The sequence below is a fragment of the Suillus plorans genome (genome assembly GCF_016647745.1).
Source record: "Suillus plorans strain S12 chromosome Unknown HD556scaffold_15, whole genome shotgun sequence".
Lineage (NCBI taxonomy): Eukaryota > Fungi > Basidiomycota > Agaricomycetes > Boletales > Suillaceae > Suillus > Suillus plorans.
Genome location: NW_024537399.1, coordinates 248,100 through 265,498, shown reverse-complemented (window position 1 = coordinate 265,498; position 17,399 = coordinate 248,100). Strand labels below are relative to the sequence as shown.

The following is a 17,399-nucleotide window of genomic DNA, read 5'->3' as shown; positions in this document are numbered from 1 at the left end:
TTTGGCGAACCTGACCTATTAAATTTAATGCGCAAACAGAATGTTTTTATGACTTGTTCTCGCGATCAGTCTATAGTACTAGTACTACTTACCTGGTGTCGATCCTCAGTTTGTGAGGCCTAGGGATTCTCATTGTACCGCTATTCAAGTCGGGTTTGCGTCGATGTCAGATCACCGTCTCGGAACGTTTTGAAAGTAATGTTCAGCGCTCAGCTGTGTGCACAGTGACATGAATGGAAGCTTGATACGCCATATCATTAAAATTATTTAGCTGACCCAGTGCAGACAGGTGATAGTGGAGCCTTGCGAACACTCATTTGAATTTGCTGATCGGTCCGGAACTAGTAGAGATCACATATTAGCTCCCTTGAGGTTGACGTTGCGCTTCAACCAGTGTGATATCGCGCTTCGCTCCATGTATGATGTAACAAATTCCTATATTCTGTTATTGATTGTTTGTACTTCCATTGGGAACGGGTTGTACAATGTGATATTTCCAACTCCAAGGTACGCTCCAGGTTCACGCACTATTAGCAGATTTGAATACTTCTAGAGAACCGTGACCCCGTCAGACTGTGCTCCAGTCCCGAGGCTTCTGATTTGTGATATCACTTATGTCACCCAAGCGCCTCATGAAGGACCTGTGTCTACAGAGTCCAGGCGTATATAACCGCCAGGCTGGTTGCGGCTACGAGGAACATCTGTGTACACTGTAAACGGTCACATCCACTCAATGTCCATGCATCAGCCAGACAACACAACTTCCCAGGAGTGCGTGTTCAAAGTTGATATGTTAATGTACCAACTAAACTCTTCTCTGTCTCAAGGAAAACTCCCTTTGAACAGGCCTGGGAGGAGTATCGCACAACCATCAAGTCGTCTCAGACCAAAAAGGTCAAATTCATCGAAAAATGCTCCCAGTTTGCCTCGGAATGGCGGGATCCTGTTATAGCCATAAATGAAGCGATCACAGAGGTGGAGAGTCAGAATTACCAGAAACAATCCCAGAAGGTGGTCAGCAAGTATCTGCTCCCATTCGTGGATGCCTTGGAGGGTTTTACTGGTATTGTGGATGCATTGAGTGAGTTCCATGCTCGTCGTAAATGCCCTCCTGGATATTGACCATCTTGTTTTAGCCACCTTGCATCCTATCGCATCGATCGCCTGGGGCTGTCTCAAGGTCGCTCTCAATGCAAGTACCAAGTTCTAGTCGAACATAAATTTTAGTGACGCTCATTGCTCAACTGTGCTTTTTTTTCAGAGCCTTGGTCAATGCGCGAGACTCTTTGAAAACATCCACTGCGAGTTGGATTCTCTTGGTGGTCATCTAAAGAATATTGCCGTCTATGGCGACCTGTACCAAAAACACGCAGACATGCAGGAGGTCCTCTGCAACGCTTACATCAATGTTATACGGTTCTGGTATAGAGTTGATAAAGAATGCACTAAGTCAGGTCAGATCGATGTTTGTAATGACAACCGTGCTTGGTTTGACAATAGGCTTAGGACTAAAGTTTGGGACACCTTTTAGCACAAAGAAGTTGGGAGGCATCATAAACGACATGCATTGTGACGCTGAGAAGATTAAAGACTGCACCGGTCGACTTGGTCAGCAAGAGTCGAGGAAGTACCGTCAGGCGAATGAAGCAGCCCGGCGGGAGTCAGATGAAGCACATAAATGGGACATAGTCTCGGATTGGCTGTCATCAGATTCAAAATCCTTGAATGATCTATGTTTCGCACGGCAAGAGGACAACTTACGTGGCCGTAGCCAAATCACTTGCCAATGGCTGTTTTCCCATGTCAAATTTCTTCAATGGAAGAACAATTCCTCATCATCACCGATCTTGTGGATCCATGGTCCGCCTGGATCCGGGAAATCGACACTGTGTTCAAGCGCCATCGAATCCCTAGCCCAAAGCTCAGGATCAAATGTAGTGATTTATCACTTTTATGACTTTGCGCAGCATCTTTCACCACAGCAGACACTGTCTATTCTCGCGCGACAACTGCTCGAATATCGACAGCGCCTGCAGAAAATTCCGGATGAATTGCAGAAACTTATGCATGCGCCCGAATCTCCCCTTGGAAGGGCTCAAAAAATCATCAAGGCATTAATTGAGGGACATTCGAGAATCTACTTCTTTCTCGATGGTCTGGATGAAGAAACTACGACGAAGAGTTCATGGGACAATGTTGTATTAGTGCTTCGTTTTCTTGTCAAGCTCGCAGACGACTATCCTACCAGAGTTCGTGTCTGGTGCAGTAGCCAGCGCCGGGACCGCATTATCAAGGAACTCCAGGGACGCCCTAGCCTCGATATTGATGGCTACGCGAGGAGCGATCTTGCTTTGTACTTGTCAGAAGAGGTTTCCAAGCTTCAGTGGTCGAGTCCTTCCGACCAAGCTTGTATCCTGGAGACGCTGAGAAGTCGTGCCGAATGTAGTTTTATCTGGGCAAAGCTCATGATGGACGCCCTCGAAGCGGGTTGGTCAACCGCTAGGATGGAGGAACTTCTAAAAGGGCTTCCAGAAACTTTGGAAAAGTATTATCACAGATTTTTCGAACGTATGGAGAGGTTCTACCGCCCACTAGCTTGGTACGATTGTCATTTACTCCACCAAATGTTTGGGATGCTGAACATACAACTGTGCAGCAAAGTTTTTTCACTTGTTATTTTTGCCCGACGTCCTTTGCGATTGGAAGAACTTACCGAGGCTGTGTGGTGCTTGGAGAGTGAGCCCCACAGAGAACTCCAGCACAAGGCCAAGCCCAATGTCAACAGTATCCGTACCATCGTCCAACCCTTCATCGAATTCATCAACACCAATAGGACAGATGATTCTTGCACTGAGGAGCAGTATACCTGTCGTATCTTACATTCCACCCTGCGCGATTTCCTTGTGGACCATCCAAATGTCCTGTGCGACAATTCCTCAGATCTTCGCATTAGCGCTGAGTGGCCGGCTCGCGCTTGTCTACGTTACCTGTGTCAATCTCGATATTCCGGCCTACTAGTCAGACAGGAGGGAAGGTGGTTTGATGCAAAGGAAGACCCAGTAGATTGCCACCCTTTGCTTGTGTACGCCGCCAAGTACTGGGACAAGCACCTTGACGACGTCACTATTGACATTGGTAGCATCGAGTCCTTTATCACTTCTCCTAACTTTCGGACCTGCGTGCAGGTCCAGAGCCTATGGGTAGAGGCACAATTCTCATTCTTCTCCCGTCCCGACGAGGGCGATGGCTTCAACATGTATGTTCGGCGGGTGTTCCCGTCGTGGTTTGCGCGAGCTCAAACCGGTCCTGGTCAAAGGCTTTGGACAGACTTCCGCCAATTTTTGCACGAGTGGATATATTTCCTCAGCTGCGAGCAGTGTGGCGGCGAAAAGACATGCGAAATATTGCCATACATCGGACAATTGGATCGCATATGGTTCGGAGCTCTTGGTCCAAACAATTTCCTGTCTCAATTGGAGGGCAGATGCACAAGTTTCGCTTTCCAAAAGGGTCTCGATTCTGATGCAGTCCAGTATGTGTTTGATGCGGTCAGTGAGGCAGGAGACAAAGTCATGATATTACGGATACAGTCAGTCAATATGTTTTTCTATCGTATGATCGCTGAAGTCAACTCCTGGGGTATCAAGGCCAGAAGCTCGCGTCAACAGATCATCCATCCTCAAATGCTCTTGCGAGAGCTGGAATCTATCTAAAGAGCAACCTCCAAAGCTCCAGAACAAGCAGACTATACAACTTACTGCCAGTAGTTGCAACTGGAACTTGTACGCAGAGTCTATAAGCGACCCTGCCCTACAGGCAGGCAGGGCTGCGCCAGCTGCTTTTGGAGCAGATTGCCAAACCCTCCGGATTGGCACCCAGCTGTACAGACAAGCCGATAATGGCACATTTGTCGCCATTACTGCGCAACATTTTTTGTGCGATCTGCGCTCCATCTACGTCGAGGAGTTTGCATATCATCGTCAGTTCCTCGTTCTCACTTCCCGGGCGAAGATTTCCAAGAGAGATCTCAAAGTGACCTGGCGCAAAGCGGATGGGGCAGGTGATGAAACTGACGACCTAGATACAGGTGCCGATGAAGATCCACGGGTAGAAGGGGATGAACTTGACGAGGATTCGGAAGATGACAACAGTTCCATAGCGATTGCATCAGATTCGGAAGGGGATGGTCTTGACGAGGACCTAGAAGATGAAGACGATTCCATAGAGACCGCATCAGATTCAGAAGATTCGGGCGATGAGAGCATAAGTCAAGGCAGTACCGATTCTTCCGCTAATTCCGAATTAGAAGATGATATACTCCCTCCTTGGGCCAATCACTTTGGCGGTGAAGACACAGACACGGACAACGAGAGCTGTCGTTCCTTTGATATCGAGGACTGCAATGACATTTCCGATCATGAAGAAGATTTAGGAAGTAGTTCTGATGAAGATGATGCTATCCCATCTGAAGTGTTCGACGATAACCTCTTTCGCAACGAGGAACAACACGACTGGGAAGGGCTGTCGAATAAACGCGCAGGGAAGGGAAAGGCTCGAGCAACCATCACTGTGTTTGACACTCAATCAAGCACTCGTCTCTTCCGCCTGAGGCAGCCAATCAAGTGTAGACTGTTCGCTTCGCCACCTGTCTTCCACCCCACGAAGTTCCTGGTCGTCTGGCCACTCGCCGATGGCGATGTCCTGTTTGTGGATTACTTGGCCAAAACGCACTTCACCCGGCGGCTGCAGCCATCAACTCCCTACAGTAAGTCTGATCAAAATCGCAGTAATCGATGCTGATGATTGATATCAGCGGGTCACGTCTTCATGAAAATCCGTTTTTCTGAATGTGGTGAATTTTTGCATATTGCCACCCTTGAAGCACAAAGAAAGACTCCAGAATCGAAGAAGGACTCAGAACCCCTGCCTCCCATCAAACTAGCTGTCCTCGTGTGCACGTACCGTCTCTCTCAGAGAAAGACTACCAGGTCACCTCCTCAGCAGATTCATCGCATGAAACTAGCGTTAGGCCAAACCACACGGCTGCACGTATCGAAAATGCCGTTCACGCTCACTTGGACATCGAAGGATCTCTACTTCAGTTGCAGTGGAAAGTCGCTGCAAGTTTACCGCATTCCGTTGTTCAGTACAACAGAAGAGAAGGCCGAAGAGAATCTACAAGCCGTGTGGACGCCTCGGAAGCCATTTTTTCTCCCGCACAGTGCAAATAATCGAGCAGTATACTATTTCCCTCCTGCGGAGAACAAGAGCGGCAAGGAGCAATTACCCGCACGCATACTCATCGGGAGTGACTTTACAGCACTGAAGGATATTGAACCAAACGAAGCTGAAGAGGATTACAATGTTTTGTTGGTGAAACGCGTCATTGACCATTCTGTTGGCAGAAGAGGAGAATTTCATCCGCCCATTGGGTGCTATGTCGATGAAGACACCAACCTTGGCGGATGGGTTGAATCCCATGCCTGCGCAAATATTTTACAAGATCGCGGTGTTGGCCATTTAGACCCTCGCATGCCAGTCGAACGCTTCAATCCCGATGATGATTGTGACTGTGAGTGCTAATATCAGACTACGTGCATGGTCCATTCTCATTTCTGTTCACAGTGGAACCGTTCATCTATTGATTATACCAGCACTAGGAACTAGACCTGAGGCCTTACAATATTGGTACCAGTTTCAGAATCCATGTACTTCCTCAGTATGTCAACTATGCCGATCCGTTCTTCTCCTAAATCTAGTTGAGCCCCGAGTCGTCGATTTCAAAAACCAAAGCTCAAGCGCTCACCCCGAGTAACATGAGAAATGACCGGTTGAAGCTTGAAGTGTTCTCAAGATACAAAGATACTAACACGCAAACCTGAATCCGTCAGAAGCCTTCCAATTACTGACAATGTAGAGTGGAAATGTGGAAGCTCTTAAGAAAACACGCACTGCGCAAGCTGCGGAACGCGCAGATAATAAATGTGCAGGCCTGGCCTATAACATCATTCGTTGAAGAGTAGCACTAGCAACTGTAGGCTAGTAGTAGTAGCTAGCTTTCTCGATGATGATGATCATAGCCTGTACTTGGACTGGCATGATGTCATCGCATCTTTCCTCTACAAACACCAGATTATCTACTTTCCTTCCAATTTTCATCATGGTATTTATCCTCCATTAGCATCAAAAGCACCGTCATCCGTCCCTTGAGTCAAGCATTCAAATTTCAAGGAGCACCTCGACTCTGACAGCATTTTCGTACCAGACTCAAGGCTCGGAAAACGTGTCAGTTGGTTACAATATCTATCTGTTTCAGTCGTACTCATTTCCCACTGCCGCAGAAAACTCTCCTTCGGACCAAAAGGGTGAGGACGACGCTGCAGTTGGGCAGTCTTCGAGGGATGCCAATGCGATCCCTCGAATCCGCCATCGTACCAACTCGAGCTTGTCTCGAGGAAATGGTATCCTAGTAACCTACAGACCGGAGTAGCGGGTTCAGGTGTTTCGTTCGTGAAGGCCGTCTCATACTAGGTACGTCCTGTTTTGTTATCCTTGTTACAACAAGCCACGAACAACGCTCATACAGGGATATCACAACGCGATACGAATTTATATGACTTCATGAACGAGCCATAAACACAAAACAAGATATTAGAGACGCTTCAGCGTTTTTGGAAGCAAAAGATCGAGTCCAAATGGCATCGACAACAAGACTGTATGTGTTGCATCGTTTTTGTCGTAGTCCGCGCACTCATCACACTTCTGAAGACGTCTTCAATGTGTTGATGACGCGTGATCTGTCTCGGGGACACGACCTAGACTTCGACCCATACGCATCCCGAACGGATCCCCTGCTATTCACGTACGAAGAGCTCTTGTCGGTCTTCATGCAGGGGTCGAGCACACCCGGGCTCCGTATCATCGACTCATTTTTGCATGCGTTCGCATCGCGTGACGCACCAGCAACACAACATGGTGCCAATAGAGGCCCTCACATTGACTAGCGGTCAGGACATCAATAACTTCTCAGATTTGTGGAAGAATGAGATCCAGCAGTCCATGAATGATGACGACTAATAGACACAGTCTTATTTTGAAAGATCGTTTATTAGATTTAGAATTCAACCCACATGCACCCCGAACGGATTTTGTCCTATTCACGTACGGAAAGCTTTTGTCAGACCTGGCCGCAGCTTCGTATCGTCGAGTCACCTCTACATTCAGCCACAGCGCAATGCATCAATACAACATGCTGCCAATCGAAGTTCTCGCGCTTACTAGCGGTCAAGACATCAACAAGTTCTAGGATCGAGAAAGATATTTCCATGAGCAACGATTGATCAATGATAGCGAACGAAAAGATCATACATCTTGTTGTTCATTAGAATTATCATAACGCAAGATCCTAGGACTCTAATAATAATCCACCAGATCCCCTTTCCCCAAAGACGTGAGCAACTCTGACGCTTTTAAATCTTGCCAATCTCAATACCAGAGTCGCTAGCGCTATCATCAGTAAATGCAGGGCGAGTGGCAGCGAGACCCGATGCATTCTTGTAGAAAAGAATGTTGGTTTCGTCTTCGACGAACTAAACAATGTCTCAGAACATATACAAGACCGAAGTAAAAGTATACTGACCTTGCATTCCTTGAAAACCCTGTAGATTTCCTCCCGTCCACCCGGAGCGCCCTCAAGCTTGATACCCAGCCCAAGGTGCTTACAAAGAGCATCATGTAATGAGGGATCTTACTGGAGACGTGATGAAGGACGTGGGTCTCAGAGATACCGTGGGTAGCATGAGCACCGATCCAACCTATAATCAAGCCACAGCCCACAAGAAGATTGCGGTCCAAAGTAGCCAGAACACCATGGGGGAAAGTAAACTTGGAGGCACGGTAGTGGGGGAGAAGTGGGTCGGTATGTTGGAGGAAGGTGATGAGGACAAGCCAGTGGTTGACCCAGAGGTAAGGCACTAGGTAGAGACGGAACACAGTCCAGAACCCATATGTAAGATAGACAGAGCCAGCGATACCGATGTCAGACAGAATGATGGACTAGCGCTGGTGAGGTGCGAACATCACAACATCGGAACTGAAGTCTATAAATTATTCTCTTTGCAACACGGTTCGTTGGTTCATAGTATGGTTGGTACCTTTGAGAGATAACGCTTCTGGCTAGATGCATGTATGTAGGCCGCCAAGCTTGAACGTTGAACGGACGAAGTTCAAACGATTCGATAAGCAAATAAATAAATATTCAATTTCAACTTACATAAACCCCAGTACATGCTGCATCCTAATGCAGACGAGTCCGCGCCATCATGATCGAGGCATACTATACACGCACCCTCCCAGGCTCTTGATGTGTGCTTTTCTGTTAGCAAGCGGCAAATTCATTTACTCGGCATGTATATGTCACTCGCCAGTCCTGCCCCTTCCATTGCAATTTGATTTCTCTTTTGGAACACGCGGGGCATGTACATGTATGGTTGCTGGCAACCCCCATATCTCTCCTTCGCAAGAAGAAAGTAGTAAGGTTGAGATGCCTTCTACTGGAGCCAGGCGCAGGAGGTGGATCTTAGATGACCTGAAGACGCGGATAAGAAATTGCTACCTGTGGCTAGGCTCGTGACCAGCCTGACGTATTTCTTGCAACATATCACTTACCACCTATCGTATGCTACTCGATCCGACCTTCAAGGAGGGAACATTAAACTCGCAGCTCCTACAAGTACCCATAGCAAGACAAAAGGTTGTAGGCATCACATCATAACGACAGCCTGACCTTGTTGATAGTCAAGTCATGGATATCAGGTCTGGCTGCCCGGGCTCATGCTGATAAGTCATTTTTTACATCAGCTGCACACACTGGCTGCATGTATTCCGAATGCTGTTCTATTCAAGGGTGGTTTTGATTCGGGGTGGCCCGTTCTTACCCTATTCCATCCTGCTACTTTGACGACCCTTTCGAAGTTTGCGGCTATGCAGTCGGTATGAACTCGCTCACCTTTTTTTGCACTGCATTTCAAATGTGACGGTGGATGTAATATTAAATGCAGTATACAGGCACTCGACACGTGGTCTTCCACCTGTATTACTCTCATCAGACATAAAGCTGAAGACACACTGCGTTGTTCTCAGTCCACAAGAAGTTACCATAATTTTCGTATCATGTCTAGTACGGAGCCTGGTGTAGGAACAACAACACTGCCCCTGGAAGCACGAATTGTTCGTTATGACCAATGGTGAGTTCCTTCGTATCGTCCCAATTCTTCATGTCAATCTTCGTTACAGTTTTGATCCGTAAGTATCTTTAGAACAGGATGTTCAGTGTTTGAACTTCATAGTTCCCTCAGACGATTTTCAGCAATCGTCTACAACAGGACGAACACAAACAAACAGTCAAAGCACCTCAAGAGACTGGATCAAAAGAAACCAGTCCTCGTCATCCGACGAGTCATAGACATCAAGGGTCGACACGCAAAGACTGAAATTGACATCCGAAGTCAAGAACTTTGCGAGGTGCTCATGGAGATACACCGAGGTGTGGAGGGTTTAGATCTCTTGCGAAGTTCCCCTGTCGTAAGCTAAACATTAAATATTTTAACATCGCATTGCAATTCTCATTATGTATTTCAGTGTGATCAGAAGCTGCTTTTTTTCTCTTTCAATGAGCTCAAGGAACGACTAGAATTGGAAAGGTCGAAAGGAACCCTCAACACTTCGCTAATATCTGAAATCGAAGTAACCCTTCACTTTACTTGGGAGGAATACCAAACTACCTTCGCCGACTTTCAGTCATTGACAAGACACGAGTCCATCACCTTCGATTTACTTTGGACATTATTTCGTCATGGCACCCTAGTCTTTAGTCACCACGAGTTCACCGAGCAGGATCACATTCTCCGAGCTACGCGCTTTGAGATCATGAAAACAAATGAAGGAATCTTCGCTGCAATCCATTGTCATGTGATCACTGACGATGGGAAGCATTTTGGAATTGCTAACCAAAGGCTTCTGATTCCGTCTTTCGAAGGAGAGCGAAAGATACAAAGCCTGTCTGTTTTTCCTCTCCTCTATCACTCAAATGGACGCAACATTCGCGAATTTGCTGCCAAACGAGGTCGGATATTTGCAAGCTTGCAATGCCAGACTTATGGTGAGATTTCCGGGATGGCTGCCTGTGTCGACCACCATCCCATGGACGATCATAAGAACCTTCGAAAGTGCAGGGTGAGCAGTAATAACCAGTTCTGCTGTATGGCCTATAACAAATCAATATAGGCGTATGGGCACGTTATGATCGATCCTTGGGCATTTCGTATGTTTCAACCTAACTCTAGTCTCAATCCCCCGGTTTCCACCCCATTGAAGCGAGCGGAACTCGAGGAAGAGCAATACATAATCTGCACCCCTGTTATCATAGGCTTTTGCTTCGAAACAAAGCAGTGGGGTACGAGAATTTTCTGATTGATTCCGCACGTTTCTGCCACAAACTTACACGTCTCAGGTGGATTCGCTCTTGACTGCCTGCGGGACGTGTCCTGGTCATCGGAGCCTTTCAATCGTCTGGTCCTGGACGACGGACGGAAGGAGTTGATCCATGCATTAGTGGAGCAGCACGCATCGCGTGCGTCAACCTTCGATGACTTCGTGCGGGGAAAAGGAAAAGGTCTTGTCGGATTGCTTGCAGGTCCACCTGGATGTGGTAAGACACTTACAGCGGAAGCAGCAGCAGAGGTATTTCTCAATGTTGCTCACGATTTCATCTACCCTCACCACCTTTGGGCAGGTGACAAAGCGTCCCTTGTATTGTATTTCAGCGGGCGAATTAGGATCCAGCCCTGAGAGCGTAGACAACGCTTTGGCTCAGATTCTGGCACTCGCCCAGCGGTGGAAGGCAGTCGTTCTTCTCGACGAGGCAGACGCTTTTCTGTCACAAAGGAGGGAGACTGATGTGGAGCGGAATGCCCTGGTATCTATTTTTCTACGGCAGCTGGAATACTATCAGGGAATCATGTTTTTGACGACCAACTTGGTCTCACAGTGTGATGCTGCATTCGAGAGTACGTGCTTTCGCTTTTTTGTACTTGCATTGCTCAATCAATCGCAAAACAGGCCGAATCCACTTCACAGTACAGTACCCACCGCTGTGTCAAACCTCACGGAGACAGATCTGGAAGACGTTCATCAAGAAGGCATCGGATGCCCATCGGTGCTTGATCAGCGAGGCTGAAATTGATGCTTTGGCCCTGGAAACGCTCAATGGCCGTCAGGTATGTTAATCGGTGCTTTCTTGCATTTCGTATAGTTGAAAGTAATGGTGCCAACGACATTATAGATCAAGAACACTGTGGCAACTGCTCTCTCTCTCGTATTACATTCGAAATCGACGCTTTACGTGAAACACATCCGCACAGTGCTTGATTCCATGCAGGATTGGAACAAAGCTCGGGAACACCACAGCTCTCATCCGCAAGTCGGTGTTCCGGCTGGCACACGATATACAACACCTTACAGTAAGTTTGTCTTCGTTGTATTCTGTGGGGATTTTCGGGCCATACAGGATATTTGCGAACAGTGCTAATCAGATTCAGTCTCAGTTGCGCACATCTCAATTGCCATTCTTGTATATCTCTTCTTCAAGTTGCTTCAAGTTGACAGTGCATAAGCTGGCCAGATGTAACCGCATGTCATTGATTGGACACCATGTTGCGCTACCGATACTACTTATGCCCAAGGAATTTGGACACTTGGCTATGGTACGACCTGCTCAGTGCGCATTGCGCAAACAGGATGTTTTTACGACTTGTTCTCGCGATCAGTCTACTAGTAGTACTACCTGATGTCCTGAGCCTGTGGGCTCGGGGCGTGGGGAATCCCATCGTAATTTGCTCCAAGCAGAACCGAAGCTACTAGTAGAATTTGCGGGGAACTACATAGCCCCCTCAACGTTTCAACCAGTGACCAGTAATATCGCACCTCGCTACATGATGTAGGCTATCATAAGTGGTAATAGTGTGCCCCGCATGTATACCGTGACAGAATGTGTTGTTATTAACTGTTTGTACTTCCATCGGGCCTGCCTCGCATTGTGCAATGCGGCATTTCCACCTCCAGGATACCACGAGTTCAAACATTATCAGCAGAGTTGAACACTTCTAGAAGACCTTCTTAGGCTGTGCTCCAACCTCGAGGCTTCTGATTCGCGACCATCCGAACACCTCATGAAGGACTTTGTTGTGCCTGCGAACTATGACATACTTAACTGTCAGGCTGGCTATGAGGAACGTCTGTGTAAACAGTTGCATCTACTGAACGCTCATGCATCAGCCAGACGAGAAAACTTCCCTACAGTCCTCGGAGTGCGTCCTCAAAGTTGATATGTTAACGTGCCAACTAAACTCTTCTGTCTCAAGGAAAACTCCCTTTGAACAGGCCTGGGAAGAGTATCGCACAACCATCAACTCGTCTCAGACCGAAAAGGTCAAATTCATCGAAAAATGTTCAAAGTTTGCCTCAGAATGGCATGATCCTGTTACAGCCATAAATGAAGCTATCACAGAGGTGGAGACTCGGAGTCAGGATTACCAGAAACAATCCCGGAAGGTGGTTCGCGCGTATCTGCTCCCATTCATGAATGCTCTGACGAGCTTCACTGGTATCGTGGATTCATTGAGTCAATTTCCTGCTCGTCGTAGATGCCCTCCTGGATGTTGACCATCTCGTTTTAGCCACCTTGAATCCAATCCGATCGATCGTCTGGGGCTGTCTCAAGGTTGCTCTCAATGCAAGTGCCAAGTTCCTAGTCGAACATAAAATTTAGTGACGTTTGCTCGACTTTACCTTTTTTTCAGAGTCTCGATCAATACGGGAGACTCTTTGAAACCATCCAGCACGAGTTGGCCTCTCTCAGTGATCATCTAGAGAATATCGCTGGCTATGGCGACCTGTACCAAACAAACCAAAAAATGGAGAGGACCCTCTGTAATGCTTACATCAATATTATCCGCTTCTGGCATAGAGTTGATAAAGAATGCATCAAGTCAGGTCAGATCTAAGTTTGTAACGACAATTGAGCTTGATCTGACAATAGGCTTAGGACCAAAGTTCGGGACACCTTTTAGCACAAAGAAGTTGGGATGCATTGTAAGTGACATGCGTGAGGATGTTGTGAAGATCAAAGCATACGCTGGCCTACCTCACGACCAAGAATCAGGCGAAGACCGTCAGGCGAATAAAGCAGTCCGGCTGGAGGTGGAAGAAGAGAAGATCAGGGTTGAAGATCACCGCCGGTTTCAGTGGGAGTGCGATGGAGCACAGAGGCTGGACATGGTCTTGGATTGGCTGTCATCAAAATCCTTGAACAATCAGTGTCTCGCACGGCAAGACAGGATCTTACGTGGCCGTAGCCAAATCACTTGCCAATGGCTGTTTTCCCATGACGAATTTCTCCAGTGGCAGAACAATTCCCCATTATCACCGATCTTGTGGATCCATGGTCCGCCTGGATCCGGGAAATCGACCCTGTGTTCGAGTGCCATCGAATTCCTAGCCAAAAGCTCAGGATCGGATGTAGTGATTTTTCACTTTTATGACTTTGCGCAGCATCTTTCTCCAGAGCAGACATTGTCTATTCTCGCAGCACAACTCCTCCTTCAATACCGCCAGCGCCTGCAGGAAATTCCAGATGAATTGCAGAAGATCATGCACGCACCCGAATCTCTCTTTGAAAGGGTTCAAAAAGTCATCAAGGCATTAATTGAAGGATATTCGAGGATCTACTTCTTTCTCGATGGTCTGGATGAAGAGACGACGACGAAAAGTTCGTGGGATGATACTGTATTAGTGCTTCGTTTTCTCGCCAAGCTCGTGGACGACTCTCCTACCAGAGTTCGTGTCTGGTGTAGTAGCCAGCGCCGGGATTGCATCAGCAAGGAACTCCGGGGGTGCCGTAGCCTCGATATCGATGGCTACACGAGGAGCGATCTCGCTTTGTATTTCTCAGACGAGGTTTCTAAGCTTCAGTTACTATGGTCGAGTCCTTCCGAGCAACCTTCTATCCTGGAAACGCTGAAAAGTCGTGCCGAGTGTAGTTTTATTTGGGCAAAGCTCATGATAGACGCCCTTGGAGAATGTTGGTCGACCGCTAGAATGGAAGAACATCTAAAAGGGCTCCCAGAGACTCTGGCAGAGTATTATCACAGATTTTTCGAGCGTGTGCAGAAGCTTGACCGCCCACTAGCTTGGTATGTCGGTCATGTACTCTACCACATGCTTGCCATGCTGAACATACAACTATACAGCAAAGTCTTTTCACTCGTTATTTTTGCCCGACGTCCTCTGCGATTGGAAGAACTTACCGAGGCTGTATCGTGCTTGGAGAGTGAGCCTCACAAAGAACTCCAGCACATGGTCAAGCCCAATTTCAACAGCATCCGTACCATAGTCCAACCCTTCATCGAATTCATCACCACCGATAGGACAGATAATTCTTGCCCTCAGGAGCAATATACTTGTCGTATCTTACATTCCACCCTGCGCGATTTCCTTGTGGACCATCCAAATATCCTGTGCGACAATTCCTCAGATCTTCGCATTAGCGCTGAGTGGCCGGCTCGCGCTTGTTTACGTTACCTGGGTCAATCTCGATATTCCGGTCTACTAGTCAGACGAGAGGGAAGGTGGCTTGACGTGACGGAAGACCCGCTGGATTGTCGCCCTTTGCTTGTGTATGCAGCAAAGTACTGGGACAAACACCTTGACGACGTCGCTATCGCGGAAATAGGTAGTGTTGAGTCCTTCATCACTTCTCCTAACTTTCGGACCTGCGTGCAGGTCCAGAGCCTATGGGTAGAAGCGCAATTTTCGTTCTTCTCCCATCCCAATGAAGATAATGGCTTCAACACATATGCTCGGCGAGTGTTCCCATCATGGTTTGCACAAGCTCAAACCGGTCCTGGTCAAAAGCTTTGGACAGACTACTGCCGATTTTTGCAAGAGTGGATATATTTCCTTAGCTGTGAGCAGTGCGGCGGAGAAAAGACATGCGAAATACTGCCATACGTCGGACAATTAGATCGCATATGGTTCGGAGCTCTTAGTCCGAATAATTTTCTGTCTCGATTGGAGGGCAAATACACAAGTTTTGCTTTCCAAACGAATGTCGATTCTGATGGAGTCCAGTACGTTTTTGATGCGGTCAGTGAGGCAGGAGACAAAGTCATGATATTACGGATACAGTCAGTCAATATGTTTTTCTACCATATGATCGCTGAAATCAATCTCTTGGGTATCAAGGCTAGAAGCTCGTGTCAACAGATCATCCATCCTCAAATGCTCTTGCGAGAGCTGGAATCTATCTAAAGAGCGCCCTCCGGAACTCCAGCACAAGCAGACCATACAACTCAGCACCAGTAGTTGCAACTGGAAGTTATATACAGAGTCCGTAACCGATCCTACCTTACAGACAGGCAAGGCTGCGCCAGCTGCTTTCGGACCAGATTGTCAAACCCTCCGGATTGGCACCCAGCTGTACAGGCGAGCCAAAAATGACACATTTGTCGCCATTCCTGCGCGATACTTTCCGTGCGATCTGCGCTCCATCTACATCGAAGAGTTTGCACGTCGTCATCAGTTCCTCGTTCTCACTTCCCGAACGAATATTTCCAAAGTAGATCTCAAAGTGACGCAGATCAAAGCAGACGGAGCAGGTGATGAAGACGACGACCTAGACACAAGTGCCGATGAAGATTCATGGGTAGACGGGGATGAACTTGATGAGGATCTTGAAGATGAAGACAGTTCCATAGAGACCGCATCGGTTTCAGAAGATGAATTTGAATGCGGAACTGACTCGGAAGATTCGAGCAACGAGAGCATAGGTGAAGGCAGCACCGACTCTTCTGCTAATTTCGGATTTGAAGATGATATACTCCCTCTATGGGCCAATCACTTTGGTAACGAAGATACTGACACTGACAACGAGAGCTATCATTCCTTTGATATCAGTGGTTTCGGTGTTGAAATCAATGCCCACTCGAAGGACTGCAATGACATTTCCGAACAAAGTAGCTATGATGAAGTGTTCAACAATGGCCTCTTTCGCCACGAGGAACGACACAACTGGGAGCGACCATCAAGTGAACGCGCAGAGAAGCAAAAGGCTCAAGCAACCATCACTGTGTTTGACACTCAATTGTGCACTCGTCTCTTCTGCCTGAGGCAGCCAATCAAGTGTAGACTGTTTGCTTCGCCGCCTGTCTTCCACCCCACGAAGTCCCTGATCGTCTGGCCACTCGCCGATGGCGATATCCTGTTTGTGGATTACTTGGCCAAAACGCACTTCATCCGGCGACTGCAGCCATCAACCCCCCACAGTAAGTCCAATAAAAGTCAGGGCAATCGATGCTGATGACCATTATCAGCGGGTCATGTCTTCATGAAAATCCATTTTTCTGAATGTGGTGAATTTTTGCATATCGCCACTCTTGAAGCACAAGTGAAGGCTCCGGAATTGAAGAACTCAGAACCCCTGCCTCCCATTAAACTAGCTCTTCTCGTGTGCACGTACCGTCTCTCTCGGAGAAAGACTGCCAGGTCACCTCAGCAGATTCATCGCATGAAGTTAGCGCTAGGCCAAACTACACAGCTGCACGTATCGAAGATGCCATTTACGCTCACTTGGACATCAAAGGATCTCTACTTCAGTTGCAGCAGAAAGTTGCTGCAAGTTTACCGCATTCCGTTGTTTGGTACAACAGAAGAGAAGGGCCAGGAGGATCAACAGCCCGTATGGAAGCCCCGGAAGCCATTTTTTCTCCCGCACAGTGCCAGTAACCGAACAGTATACTATTTCCCTCCTGCGGAGAACAAGAGTGGCAAGGAGCAATTACCCTCACGCATACTCATCGGGAGCGACTTTACAGCACTGAATGATACTGAACCGAACGAAGATGAAGAGGATTGCGATGTTTTGTTAGTGAAACGCGTCATCGACCACTCTGTTGGCAGAAGGGGCGAATTTCATCCGCCCATTGGGTGCTATGTCGATGAAGACACCAACCTTGGCGGATGGGTTGATTCTCATGCCCGCGCGAATATTTTACAAGATCGCGGCGTCGGCCATTTGGACATGCCAGCCGAACGCTTCAATTCGGATGATGATTGTGACTGTGAGTGCTACTATCAGGCTACGTGTATGGTCCATTCTCATTCCTGTTCGTAGTGGAACCGTTCATCTATTGATTATACCAGCACTAGGAACTAGATCCGAGGCCTTACAATATTGGTACCAGTTTCAGAATTCATGTACTTCTTCAGCCTCTGTATGTCGTCTATACCGATTCGTTCTTCCCCTAAATCTAGTTGAGCCCCCAGCCTTCGACTTCAAGAACCAA

At 47.5% G+C, this 17,399-nt stretch overlaps 5 protein-coding genes across 5 annotated transcripts; 4 read left to right on the top strand and 1 right to left on the bottom strand.

The window, feature by feature from the left end:
- Positions 1-358: 358 nt before the first annotated feature.
- HD556DRAFT_1355061 (uncharacterized protein) lies at positions 359-5,720 on the top strand. Its single transcript, XM_041302446.1, has 10 exons — positions 359-507; positions 556-771; positions 828-1,081; positions 1,137-1,192; positions 1,262-1,454; positions 1,507-2,599; positions 2,657-3,589; positions 3,648-4,765; positions 4,814-5,572; positions 5,626-5,720. The coding sequence occupies exons 2-10, from the start codon at positions 734-736 to the stop codon at positions 5,643-5,645; spliced, it is 4,464 nt and encodes a 1,487-aa protein (XP_041162705.1). The 5' UTR covers positions 359-507; positions 556-733; the 3' UTR covers positions 5,646-5,720.
- A 1,749-nt stretch (positions 5,721-7,469) lies between these two features.
- HD556DRAFT_1440713 (uncharacterized protein) lies at positions 7,470-8,139 on the bottom strand (the record flags this gene model as incomplete). Its single annotated transcript, XM_041306158.1, has 4 exons — positions 7,470-7,589; positions 7,640-7,717; positions 7,771-8,055; positions 8,125-8,139. The coding sequence occupies 4 exons, from the start codon at positions 8,137-8,139 to the stop codon at positions 7,470-7,472; spliced, it is 498 nt and encodes a 165-aa protein (XP_041162704.1).
- Positions 8,140-9,084: 945 nt separating this feature from the next.
- HD556DRAFT_239617 (P-loop containing nucleoside triphosphate hydrolase protein) lies at positions 9,085-11,657 on the top strand. Its single transcript, XM_041309987.1, has 9 exons — positions 9,085-9,245; positions 9,295-9,303; positions 9,357-9,582; positions 9,640-10,233; positions 10,285-10,453; positions 10,511-10,740; positions 10,793-11,066; positions 11,119-11,276; positions 11,342-11,657. The coding sequence occupies exons 1-9, from the start codon at positions 9,172-9,174 to the stop codon at positions 11,585-11,587; spliced, it is 1,980 nt and encodes a 659-aa protein (XP_041162703.1). The 5' UTR covers positions 9,085-9,171; the 3' UTR covers positions 11,588-11,657.
- A 426-nt stretch (positions 11,658-12,083) lies between these two features.
- On the top strand, positions 12,084-13,050 carry HD556DRAFT_1288892 (uncharacterized protein). Its single transcript, XM_041299363.1, has 3 exons — positions 12,084-12,365; positions 12,420-12,679; positions 12,735-13,050. Exons 1-3 carry the CDS (start codon positions 12,325-12,327, stop codon positions 12,824-12,826), a joined length of 393 nt encoding a protein of 130 aa, XP_041162702.1. The 5' UTR covers positions 12,084-12,324; the 3' UTR covers positions 12,827-13,050.
- HD556DRAFT_239512 (uncharacterized protein) lies at positions 12,880-17,390 on the top strand. Its single transcript, XM_041309986.1, has 6 exons — positions 12,880-13,050; positions 13,103-14,249; positions 14,307-15,242; positions 15,301-16,379; positions 16,428-17,174; positions 17,228-17,390. Exons 1-6 carry the CDS (start codon positions 12,972-12,974, stop codon positions 17,245-17,247), a joined length of 4,008 nt encoding a protein of 1,335 aa, XP_041162701.1. The 5' UTR covers positions 12,880-12,971; the 3' UTR covers positions 17,248-17,390.
- Positions 17,391-17,399: the final 9 nt, after the last annotated feature.

Bases quoted from the DNA above. Each gene is read 5' to 3' on its own strand.
- HD556DRAFT_1355061 (XM_041302446.1), top strand. From the start codon at position 734: ATGTCCATGCATCAGCCAGACAACACAACTTCCCAGGA. The intron at 2,600-2,656 runs GTACGATTGTCA...ACAACTGTGCAG, and splicing joins TTCTACCGCCCACTAGCTTG to CAAAGTTTTTTCACTTGTTA. The intron at 3,590-3,647 runs GTCAGTCAATAT...TGGGGTATCAAG, and splicing joins GTCATGATATTACGGATACA to GCCAGAAGCTCGCGTCAACA.
- HD556DRAFT_239617 (XM_041309987.1), top strand. From the start codon at position 9,172: ATGTCTAGTACGGAGCCTGGTGTAGGAACAACAACACTGCCCCTGGAA. The intron at 10,741-10,792 runs GTATTTCTCAAT...ACCTTTGGGCAG, and splicing joins CAGCGGAAGCAGCAGCAGAG to GTGACAAAGCGTCCCTTGTA. The intron at 11,067-11,118 runs GTACGTGCTTTC...ATCGCAAAACAG, and splicing joins GTGTGATGCTGCATTCGAGA to GCCGAATCCACTTCACAGTA.
- HD556DRAFT_1288892 (XM_041299363.1), top strand. From the start codon at position 12,325: ATGCATCAGCCAGACGAGAAAACTTCCCTACAGTCCTCGGA. The intron at 12,366-12,419 runs GTGCGTCCTCAA...TTCTGTCTCAAG, and splicing joins ACTTCCCTACAGTCCTCGGA to GAAAACTCCCTTTGAACAGG. The intron at 12,680-12,734 runs GTCAATTTCCTG...ATCTCGTTTTAG, and splicing joins TGGTATCGTGGATTCATTGA to CCACCTTGAATCCAATCCGA.
- HD556DRAFT_239512 (XM_041309986.1), top strand. From the start codon at position 12,972: ATGGAGAGGACCCTCTGTAATGCTTACATCAATATTATCCGCTTCTGG. The intron at 13,051-13,102 runs GTCAGATCTAAG...CAATAGGCTTAG, and splicing joins TAAAGAATGCATCAAGTCAG to GACCAAAGTTCGGGACACCT. The intron at 15,243-15,300 runs GTCAGTCAATAT...TTGGGTATCAAG, and splicing joins GTCATGATATTACGGATACA to GCTAGAAGCTCGTGTCAACA.